Source organism: Podarcis bocagei (genome assembly GCF_964188305.1).
Source record: "Podarcis bocagei genome assembly, chromosome: 13".
Taxonomy (NCBI): domain Eukaryota; kingdom Metazoa; phylum Chordata; class Lepidosauria; order Squamata; family Lacertidae; genus Podarcis; species Podarcis bocagei.
Window position 1 is genome coordinate 32,463,934 of NC_138138.1, and position 12,095 is coordinate 32,476,028.

The 12,095-nt window shown below is 40.5% G+C and overlaps 2 protein-coding genes across 2 annotated transcripts; both read left to right on the top strand.

The window, feature by feature from the left end:
• Positions 1-286: 286 nt before the first annotated feature.
• LOC308571776 (vomeronasal type-2 receptor 26-like) lies at positions 287-8,378 on the top strand (the record flags this gene model as incomplete). The annotated part of the gene is made up of 7 exons (XM_081167403.1): positions 287-313; positions 1,587-1,762; positions 2,638-2,929; positions 4,314-5,138; positions 6,459-6,686; positions 7,023-7,149; positions 7,477-8,378. The coding sequence occupies 7 exons, from the start codon at positions 287-289 to the stop codon at positions 8,376-8,378; spliced, it is 2,577 nt and encodes an 858-aa protein (XP_081023529.1).
• Positions 8,379-11,153: 2,775 nt separating this feature from the next.
• LOC308570534 (olfactory receptor 5AP2-like) lies at positions 11,154-12,095 on the top strand (the record flags this gene model as incomplete). Its single annotated transcript, XM_081165438.1, has 1 exon — positions 11,154-12,095. The coding sequence occupies one exon, from the start codon at positions 11,154-11,156 to the stop codon at positions 12,093-12,095; it is 942 nt and encodes a 313-aa protein (XP_081021564.1).

Sequence of the window (12,095 nt, forward strand, 5' to 3'; positions counted from 1 at the left end):
ATCAGGGTTAGGATACAACCTAAGTCCCCCTCTCTGATCCGTCTCTCACAACACCTCCAGAATTCCTCTTTTAGGGGGATTATGCTGTCTGAAGTTCCATTGGGCTCATCTCAGCCAGCTAGGTCCTGGCTCCATCAGGATGGGAAGATATGCTGATGTAGCACATCTGTACCAGTAACCTCCAAGTTCACCTAGAAGCCCACTGTTTCCTCACCCCACTAATCCCAGCAGATCTTGCTATAGGATTGTGTCATTATAAGAAGCTTTCTTTCTGTGAGGATGAACTATGAGGGGAGAATCATTCTTTAAAAAGGTTTGTCAACTGTACTGAACAGTTAGATATCTGCTCAGGTAACAAATGATACCCCCCACACACACACACACAAACACACTGCACAACACCAAAATGCTGAAAATGATGAACTTGGCTTCATTAAAAATGTTGGGTGATGTTCTAGCAAAGAAAATGACAGCCAAGCTGACCAGAGCCAGGAATCTCTAATTATCTAAGCACAGAATAAAATGTAGGGATGGGTCTTTCATTACATTCAACCACAATTTACTCAGCTAAAGACTGTGTGTAAAGTAGGGGGTATGGCATAGTTTCTCCTTCCCTGTGCAAGTTTCATTGCTCTTTCCAACCACAGAAGGGTCTGGAGATAAACAGCTGAAAGCCTGCTTCTGAGAGTTATCTCTTTTATATAAGCTGTTTCTACTTCACACAGCAACACTATAAAATCCAATGAAGACAGTGTTTCTGCATATACAGTAGCTACAGTGACTTGTGCTCTAGCAATCTCCATACTGAACTATTGTAATACCCTTTACAAGAAGCTGCCCTTGAAGATGGTCTAGAGGTTGCAACTAATGCAGAATGCACCTCCCAGAGTACTGATCATCATAACTGATCATGCATATATAGCACTGATGTAATGGGAATGGCACTGCTTGTGAATCCATTTGTGAGCCCAGCTCAAGATACTTGATGCTGACATATAGCCCTACATGATTAGTAGTCAGGGATGATGGCAGCTGGAGTCCAATAACACCTGGACAAGCATAAATTCCCTATTCCTATGGCTTCAACCCAAAGCTTTAGTTTTCTGAATGTATTTTCTTACTCAGTGTCATTCTATGCCCAGTTGTTGATCTTGATCCCAGAAAGAAACAGCCCTGAGATAATACCCAGCCAACATGTTTTCTTCTGCTGTTCTGCTCTCTGGGAAGCTGATTTATAATTACCTTATAATTATGTCAAATTACAGTAATTCTTTCTTCACAATGACAACATGGATTTTCAGAGACTAGACTCATAATAAGTAATCAAGATGAAAATACATATAAAACCCTATTTATTTGCTTTTCAGAGCTTGGGGGTGTGGATTGTGGACAGGAAGAGCAATTTTACAGGTCACATAGCGGCTTCAGGAGAGCATAGAAACAAATCTGTTCTGAACCAGCTGATACTAAATAATGAATTAGCCTGGAAGAGTGGGTTTGCTTCAGTAGAAAAGAGTTCGCTTTTATGTGCAATGCTGTTGTTGCTGCTGTGGCTACTGATGTTAACATTGACATTTCTTCCCCAGATTGAGAGCAAGGCACATCCACCTACTTGCAGTGTGAACAATCCCCTACAGATCCCACATGAGTATTATGAGCAGGGCGACCTCATCATTGGTGGTATCTCTTCTCAGTTCTTCTCTTTCTTTAACACTATAACCTTTGATGTACACCCCAATGCAATGTTTGTTGGAGATTCTCTGTAAGTATCTTTCTTCCATGAGATGTCCATAAGGAGATCGTTGGGAGTTTTTGTTATAATTCCAAATGATAGATAAATGGGTTGTATCCAAAGCAAGTCCTACCTGAAGTAGACCCTCTGAAATTAATGAACCTAATTCAGTAACGTTCATTAAGTTTGACTGGAGTAGCATTGCATAGAGCACAATGTTCAGAAATAAGTCACTGTGTTTTTAAAATACATTTTTATATTAACAAAATATGTTTTCCATGATTCATGTGTGTATATGGGAGTTAGAAAATATATGTGCACACCCTTGTTCCCCTTTGCATTTTGCTTTTCCCTCCCCTACTTTATCTATAGTCCCCTGATCTGAAACCTCACTGCCTGGGGTTGGGTGTCTGTAAATTTCATATGGTTTTGAAGCATTTAAAGATGTAATAATGATAATGTGCAGAACAGGCCTTTTCAAGCATTACAGCCTTGTAGTGGCAATGCAGGTACAGTGGGGTTTCACATTTAACCCAATCCTCAAGGCCCCTCAAATTCTCCTGGCCCCAGCAGGGAGCCTTTTAAGTCCATGGATGCTCTACTGGTGATTCAGAACCCTGGAATATCTGTGTTCTCAATTACATGAGGATTGCACACATACAAAAGGCTCCCTGCTAAAGAAAATCACTCTCGTGATGAGAAGGGATGAAACAGTCATTACCTTGTGTTATTTCCTTAATTGGGTCATTGGGTACAAGTCAAAACAGACAGTCTTGCAGGTTCCCACAGTACCATGTTTCCTATGTCATTAATGCCTGCAGAGTTCTCTGTAACAATCATGTGAACTCGACAAGTAGATCATGAGGTCTAGCAAGTTTATGTTATAACCTGCACTCTCATTTCAGTGTAGTGATAAAATACTACCAGTATGTCCTGGCCTTCGTGTATGCAGTTAAGGAGATCAATGAGGATCCCAGGATTTTACCAAATGTTACATTGGGATTCCACATCTATGACAGCTACTTCAATGAAAAGTTGACATTTCAAACCACTCTGAACCTTCTTTTTAGCCAGAAAAGTGCAGTCCCCAACTACAAGTGTGGCACACAGAAGAATCTGATAGCTGCCATCGGAGGACTTGATGCTGAAACCTCACTTTACATGGCTACCATCTTAGGCACCTATAAGATTCCTCAGGTAGGGTGTATATGTGAGGCACATGGGTTTCAAAACCTCCCTTGTATGCTCAGAACTGGCACACACATATATGAATATGTGAAGGAGAAAGATAGAGAAGACATGAATGTGATGACAATAGAACACCTTGCTTCATTTTGGAGCAAATCTGCTTTTTAATAAATCTCTTAAAAAAAGAGAAAAGCATATATTCTCTTTAAGGGTTTAACTTGCTTAATGATCATGAACATCTCTGCAGCAGTTGTCTGTCTGGAAATGGGAGGAGGGGACCTCTTTAATCAACGTATAAATTATAATCAGAAAGTTGCACTGAAATATGTAATGGTATAAGCATAAATGGTGCATAAAGTTAAAGGGGAGAGATGGAAGAGATGTCTTGTGGAGTATCTTGCCAAGTTCCAAATAGTACATAAAACAACACAGAAAGTTGTTATATACTGAATCAGTCTATCAACTCAATTTTGTCAACAATGACCAGAGGTTTTTCTGCAGTACTTCAGACAAGGATCTCTCCAAGCCCTACTGCAAGATTCCAGGAATTGAACCTGGAACATTTCCCATGCCAAACATGTGTTCTACCATTCAACAATTGCCCTTCCACCTAAAAATGATAATAATAAAAATCAGTAGTATGCATTTGGAAGGAATGATTAGGGCCATAAGCAGCAACACTCAAGTCCTTCTCCTACAGCACACGATGGAGAATCTGGTGAAAATTCCCATTATATCATGTTAACATATAACTCAATGTATTATGCCAATAAAGGCTGAATGAATGAATGAATGAATGAATACAGCTCCATGTATTGTGGACAAAACAGATAAAAAGCAAAGCAAAATTAATGAGAAAAGAGAAGAACAGAGGACGAATGGAGCATATCTTTACTACTCCATTCTAAAAGCACACTTGGGCTGCCTACAACCTCCTCATTTGTTCTTTGTTGCACTCAAGCAACATACAAAAAAATGAACCATCAATATGACAGAAAAGGACGAAATTAAACACCGTATCAGTAATATATAAAAAAACTTATATCCATTGATAGGAGTGTTTATAATATATCAAATAAATGTTGTGCATGTGCCATTTTCTGGCAATATTCAAGAAATGGTACCCAATCTATTATGAAATTGTTTCATTTTTTTTTCTCCACTATTCAAACAAAGTTATTTTCGACATAAATGCATAGTCATATACTTTGCCATCCGCAGCAGAAATTCACTCCTCCACTTTTTGACATAACAGCGTCAAGTCTTTACCACTGCAACCATAATCATTCCTTGAAATTTCGAAAGCAAATCTTTTACATAACTGTTTTTCAGTATGCAGACTTTAACTGTTAGAATCTTTTCCAATTTTGAAAATAAATTTTCTCTTGCATAGGTCTCTTACTATTTATTTGGCCCTTCTCTGAGTTCTAAGATCCAGTTCCCTTTCATCTACCGGGTGGTCCCCAATGAAGAGTATCAATACATTGGAATTGTTCAATTACTTCTGCATTTCGAGTGGACATGGGTTGGGATCATTACACTGGATGATGATAAAGGAGAAAATTTTGTGGGAAGGTTGATGCCAAGACTTTCACAGAGTGGTATCTGTACAGCATTCACTGACAAGATGCCTCCCTTGACAGACTTCTCTGAAATGCATGAAGTGTACATGAAGGCAGAGAATATTTCTCATTTTTTCAAAAACAACTCAGCCAATGCAATTGTTGTATATGCAGAAACTCACTCCACATTGGGTTTGAAATACATGCTAGTACAAGCGGACGATACAGCAGAGTCTCTAGGCAGAGTTTGGATTCTGACAGCGCAGTGGGACTTCCCAGCACTGCAGTTTCATAGGAACTGGGACTTAGAAGTCTTCCAAGGAGCATTGTCTTTTGCGGTTCACTCCACTGAGATACGGGAATTCAAAAAATTCCTTCTGACCTTAAATCCCCACTCACCCACTGGAGATGATTTCATCCAAGATTTCTGGGAACAAGCTTTTGACTGTGTATTTTTAGATTCCCCTGTGGATGGGGAGAACGATGGAACCTGCACTGGGAAGGAGAAGCTGGAGAGTCTTTCTGGACCATTTTTTGAAATGAGCATGACTCCCCAAAGCTACAGTATATACAATGCTGTTTATGTCATAGCACATGCTTTACACACCATGTACTCAATGAAGTCCAAGCCCATACCAAACCCGCAACCATGGCAGGTACTACCTCTTTAACCAAAATATTTTGAGGGACATGAGTAGAAAGAAAGGTGGTGTTCTAGATTATGCTACATAGGCATGGTTCTCCTGCCCCCACCCCCCTCACTGCTAGCTTCCTTAAGAGGACAATACCCCATCACCCATCAACTTCCAGTGTAGTCTAGTGGAAGTCATGATGTCCTCTGCCTCATGCAGCAAAATGTCTTGGACTAGCACTTTGCACTGACTAGAGGTAATAATACAGGTGGTGACCCATATGAAATGGTTGTTACTTGTATTATAAGCTCAGTTCCTGGCCCCGCATGCATCCACAGAATGCATATAAGTGCACCCTGCATCATTCTGCCACATTCCACCTCACCCCGTTGAGCCCCTTTCCGCTCCTGTTCCACCTTCCATGCATCAGCAATTGCACACCAACTGAACATACCTGTACTCAAAAGTGATTAATGACAGACTTGCGTTAATATCTTGAGTTTCTGGGTCTAATCAAAGAGCTGGCTTTTTACTTGAAAACGTTTCTATGGCCATCCTGCACACGAGGTAAAGAGAGGCAACCGCATCAGGAGGAAGGGTCCACCCAGTGTAGCAGATCCTGATGTAGATCTTTCTATCTTCACCCTTGCTCCTAACGTAGATCTTCCATCTTCATCCTCTTCTCAAGTGGGGAGGGGCCCTATTCGGGGGTATGCCTCATGTGTCAAAATTTATTGCCCAGCCCTATGGTCCAGAACCATGATGTCTCAAACACTCCCTTCTCCAATACAAACTTATTTGTTCATGCATGTCAACAATGGAGTCCTTCCTCTGTGTGTCCCCAAACTGTGCCATGTCTCATAACCATGCACCAACAGCAACTGAGCAACTTCATAGAACAAACCCTAGACCTTGGAACTCTCTTCTACCTCTCTCATTTCTGTGGTTAAGTTGACAATTTAAAATGATCCTGCTTCTGGTGGCATTTGGGATGACTTATTACATTTGAGACTCTTGCTGTTTTCTGGCTACTTTTGTTTAAAATTGACTTTCATGTTAATTATGTTTTATCTGTTGTTTTATGTTCGTATTAACACCATGCTCATAATTGTCAGACTTAGTGCATGCTATTTAGAATGCTGATCAAATAGGGTTGTCAATCCGACAGGGGTGAAAGCACACAGGTTATAAATCACAGAAGTGGTGGAACCAGCAAGCACTTCCCTGCTCTCTTTCTCACATTTCTCATCTAATACTGAAATAGGCTAGAGTGAAATTTGTAAAATGATATACTTCTCTACCTCCCATAATTTTGTAAAGGTGTTTTTGCCTCTTCAACTGTAGATTCATCCTTTCCTGAAGAGAATCTCATTTAACAACAGTGCTGGGGACCAGTTGTCTTTGGATGGGAAAGGTGAATTAGAAAGTGGATTTGATATTATAAATTGGGTTACTTTCCCTAACAAATCCTTTTCAAGGGTGAAAGTGGGAAAGATGGATCCATGGGCTTTTTCAGGCAGAGAGTTCATGATTAGTGAGGAGATCATCACATGGCACAGCAAGTTTAAGCAGGTATGCTCTGATTAATGGTTATCACTGGATAACCCCTAACTATTCATGTACATCTGAGAAGTTATTATTATTATTATTATTATTATTATTATTATTATTATTATTACAATGTTATATTCTGATGGCGTATAAAAAGACATGAGTGGAATTAATATCAGGACTGTGAAGGCCTCCTCTCTGAGCCATGTAAATCAGAGAAGTCATTTCCCAGAAATTATGAACCTGTCCTGCATGCACAGTGCTCTTTCCCAGCTCTTTGATGTCATTCAGTTAAATCTGAATCTTCCCTTGGGAACAACATGTATTCAGCTTTTCCTCCCTTATCTTTATGAATAGATGTCACCCGCTTCAGTGTGCAATGACAAATGCAGCCCAGGTTCTATTAGGAAAAAGAAAGATGGGGAACCATTCTGTTGCTATGATTGCGATCCATGTCCAGAAGAGATGATTTCTGTGGCCTTGGGTAGGTGACACAGCACATGATCATGTTAAAACATTAACACATAAAGTAGGCATGGTTCAGACTGCATCATCACTTTCAAAGCAATATAAATTGTTTGAGAGATTCTTTGCAAGAAAACCAAGAGGAGTTAGCACTTATTTATTGTACTTTCATGTTCATGCTTTCAGGATAGCAAACAGCACCTACATGCCCTTGCATTAGGTCACATTATATGTCATCTAATGGCCGATAGATAGATAGATAGATAGATAGATAGATAGATAGATAGATAGATAGATAGTCCCTCACTTGTTTGGGAGAGGGAGGTATCATCATTTCCTTTTTCAGACAGCGACAAGTGCATCAGATGCCCAGCAGATCAGTATCCAAATAAACACCAAGATGGATGCCTTCCCAAGATTTTAAACTTTCTGTCTTACGAGGAAGCTTTGAGCATCATTTTAGTTTTCTTGGCACTTTCGTTTTCTGTGATCACAGCTTTGGTACTCGGGATATTCATTAAATACAAAAACACCCCCATCGTCAAAGCCAACAATCGAAGTCTCACCTACACTCTGCTGGTCGCTCTCCTGCTCTGCTTCCTCTGTTCATTGCTGTTCATTGGGAGACCTCAGATAGCAACCTGCCTTCTACGACAAACAACCTTTGGCATCATCTTCTCTGTGGCTGTTTCTTCTGTGTTGGCAAAAACGACCACTGTGGTTTTGGCATTCATGGCTACAAGGCCAGGGTCCAGAGTAAGGAACTGGGTGGGGAAAAAACTGGCAACTTCAATTGTTCTCTCCTGTTCTCTCATGCAAGGAGCTATTTGTACTGTATGGCTCTGTACTGCTCCTCCTTTCCCAGATTTGGACATGGACTCCTTGTCTAAAGAAATTGTAGCTGAATGTAATGAAGGGTCTGCCTCTATGTTTTACTGTGTTCTGGGATACATGGGATTCCTGGCTCTTGTCAGCTTCATTGTGGCTTTCTTTGCTAGGACATTGCCCAGCACTTTTAATGAGGCCAAGTTCATCACTTTCAGCATGTTGGTGTTTTGCAGTGTGTGGGTCTCTTTTGTTCCAACTTACCTGAGCACAAAGGGAAAATACATGGTGGTGGTTGAGATCTTCTCCATCTTGGCCTCAAGTGTTGGATTGTTGGGTTGTATCTTCTTCCCCAAATGTTATATCATTGCTCTAAGGCCTGAGTTGAACAGCAAGGAGCACTTAACAAGGAGAAGTAACTAAGTCATTTGAGGGTCACACGTTCCTTTATAGGCTAAAATTTTGTGGAGTCATGGGATTCCTTTTACAAACACTAGAAACAAGTCAGCAATACAAAGGGCTTCAGGAATTGGATTAAACTGCTGTTGTTATACACTTACTCTTATGGAGTAAGGCAGATTAGGAGCCATCATAGGCTTGATAGATATAATATATAAACTATATATGAAAGATGCAAAGAAATCAGGAAATCCCTCCAAAGTCCAATCAGTGCAGTCCCTTCGATTCCCACCCCCTTCCTAAAGCAGTGGATTACAGTACCACAAAATGTATATGGAGATCACTATGTGATTTCTGATTCTAGCAACTCTTATGGCCTATTCCCAAATGACCCATGTCACCCTGTTTCCTGCAATAGATCAGAGCATATAGTTGCAGATGTGTTTTACTTCAGAAGTTGCCCATCTACTACTGTCTTTTAAGATAGTATTTCCAGTTCAAATTATCAGAAGTAAAGGTGTGCTCCTGACTATTGAAATTAAGCTATCTTTGTTGCACACAATTCCCCTTGGGCATGCTTCGCTGGAATATTTACCTAGCCTGGTGTACAAATGATTGGAGACTGTGACTTGAAGGAGGCAGAAGCAGAGTAGCCACGCAGGTCCGACTTTGTGAGCAATTTAACAATATTCCTCTGTATCAAGATCATTTTCCAGGATGGGGATTCAGAACGGATTACAGTCTGCAGTGAAATATAGCAAGCAACACTGAACAGTAAGATTACAATGAAGGCATGGTGTATAAAGAGCTTGATTCATTTTTTCTAGCACATAATGTTATTTCATACATTTCTCAGTTGTCAAAAAGACACAATTGAGTCACATTCCAGTTTTAAAGATGAGGCATCTGAGGTTGACAGATAGTGAGTTTCCCCATAGCCACTGTGTGAGTCTTTAAGCTCAAGACTGAATTTGGCTTTTCCTCAGTCCAAGTGAAATGTTTACTTCAGACATGCATTTTTCTCTAAATGCTTCCACTATCAAGCACTGACTTGCCATATTCTGATTTTAAAAAAACAAAGAAACTTGTTTTAAAGCTTTGGTTTTTACTGACAGTTTCAATGTATTTTTTAAAATTATTCTTTGCAAGTGTTTAGAGGTTTTGTTTACAATTAAGCAGTGTGTGTGTGTGTGTGTCATGTGCATGTGTGTGCATTGTTAAAGAAATAAGTCACAGTTCAAACACTAGAAACAGAACAATTGAACCTCCAGATGTATGGGCGGTATACTGCTTAATAACAAATGCTGGTAGCATAGAGCACCAGCTGTATCAAATCCTGTTTATGAATATCTGGCTGGCTGGGAACTGTGGGAGACTTAATGTTGAACGAAAGCACAACTAACTCAACTTTTCGTCTTGCTGCTTTCAAAATCCAAGGAGACTTTGGAATGCTTGCCTGTGCTCCATTTTTGTAAAAAGGGATTCATTACTGCTATATATTCGTCTTTCACACAAAAGGTAATACCATTTACAATGTCACCCCCAAATTGTTTTCTATCGGCAGAAGGGGAGCTGTGACACTGCAGATGTTGCTGAACTGCAACTTTCATCATTCCTGAACTTTGACCATCATAACTGGGGCTGATGTAAGTTGGAGTCCAATAACATTTGCAGGGTCAAGTATTTGAATTTAACTGAGTTGTGGATCATGCTAGTCATGATCTATTGCAAGAAATTAGACAGCAGCATACAGATAGACATTCAGCATACAGATAGACACCAAAATGATAGGTCTTCTTTCTTTCTTTTTCTTTCTTTTTTGTTTTTCGTTTGTTTGTTTGTTAACTTGGGTATTCAGAGAAAGCTGCAGTTAATTTGCTTTTGACAAACATGTAGTAGCCTTAGCAGCAAACTTCGCAATGCTTCATTTTTAAATCAGAGAGAGGAGACAGACTGCATAATGAAGTCATCCTTGAAAAGTCAAGCTGCTTGGGAAAGTGGGATAAGAGGTCATGTTGCAACAGAATATTATACTAGTGCTGTTGGATAAAAGGGTAGTGCATGCCACAAAAAGTGGTATAGAATATTTAGAGAAATTCTGCAATGGAGCCTTCTAGGGGATGCAACAGGTCAGGTGTGGTGGGATGGGAGCCATTGCAGAAATAATAATAATATCTTTATTGTCATTGCCCCCTCTCGGGGACAACGAAATTACTTCGTGGGAGAACATTCAATTTCTTCGTGGGAGAAATTACTAAAGTGGGAGAACATTCAACGAACATTTTCCAAAATATTTTTTGGGAAGAGAAAATGAAAAAGATTATTGTTCTCAGAAATTTTCTCATTAAGAAATAGCTCTTCGGGGAGATGTGAGGCAAACTCTTCCATCTGTGCCTGTGCCTGTCCCCCTTCTGAACTTCAACTCCTTAAATGTCCTTTAATTCCCCAGGAACAAATATAGCCCCTTCCTTCCACAAACCCTCAGACTGGATCAGATATTCCTACGCTACTGAGATTTATTTGAGGCTTCTGGAAGGAAGTGTTCCATTTATTCATGGAACACTAAAGAAATAAAAGAGCTAAGTGTTTAGGATGGGGAGATGCGGCAGAGTTGGGAAAAGTGAAAGAGAATTGAAATCAGACTCAAGGCTCCCGTGTATTAACTAATCAGAGCTGTAGTGCACTGAAAGTGCCTGTACTTGTACATGTAATTGTGTGGCTAAGTCTTACATTTCAGATCTCAAATTTGGAAGGAAAAACAAAATAGCTGAAAAATGCTACATCCATGTTTCTTCACAGATGACACTGCCACTACAGATGATCCTGAATGAAACAGCCATCACAGAATTTATCCTCCTAGGACTCTCTGACAATCCTGAGATCCAGGTCCTTCTCTTTGGTTTCTTTCTTGTAATTTATCTGGTGGCTCTTATTGGAAACATTTTAATTTTTCTCATAATCAGTTTGGACAACAGACTTCACAACCCCATGTATTTCTTTCTGGCCAATCTTTCTGTAGTGGACATTGGGTACACAACCTCCACAGTCCCTAAGATGCTGATAAATTACCTCTCTCAAGACAAGAGTATTTCCCTAGCTGGCTGCTTCTCTCAGATGTACTTCTTCATCTCCTTTGGTGGCATCGAGTGCCTTCTGCTGGGTGTCATGGCATATGACCGCTACGCAGCCATTTGCCACCCACTGCACTATAGTGTGCTCATGAGCCGAAAAGTGTGTGCCTGGCTCGCAGCAGCTGCTTGGATCCTTGGCTTGTCTAACTCAGGTGTGCACTCAGGCCTGATGTCCCATTTGTCCTTCTGTCGGGACAATGTCATCCAGCACTTTTTCTGTGACATCCCACCCCTATTCCAACTCTCCTGTTCTGACACTCAGGTCAATCAGATTGCTACTTTTGTGGTGGGTGGAGGTGTGATCATGGGTTCCTTCCTGGTTACTCTGGTGTCTTATGTCTACATAGTCTTGACCATCCTAAGGATCCGCACCAAAGAAGGGCGGCTCAAGGCATTTTCCACCTGTGCTTCACACTTGACTGTAGTCAACATTTATTTTGGTACCATCATCTTCACATACATTCGTCCCAACTCCACTTACTCCCAGGAGCAGGACCGGGCATTGCCTGTGCTCTATGGGATCCTCACCCCAATGCTTAATCCAATCATCTACAGCTTAAGAAACAAGGATGTGCAAGGGGCTTTCCGAAAAGTCATGCAAAGGACTTGA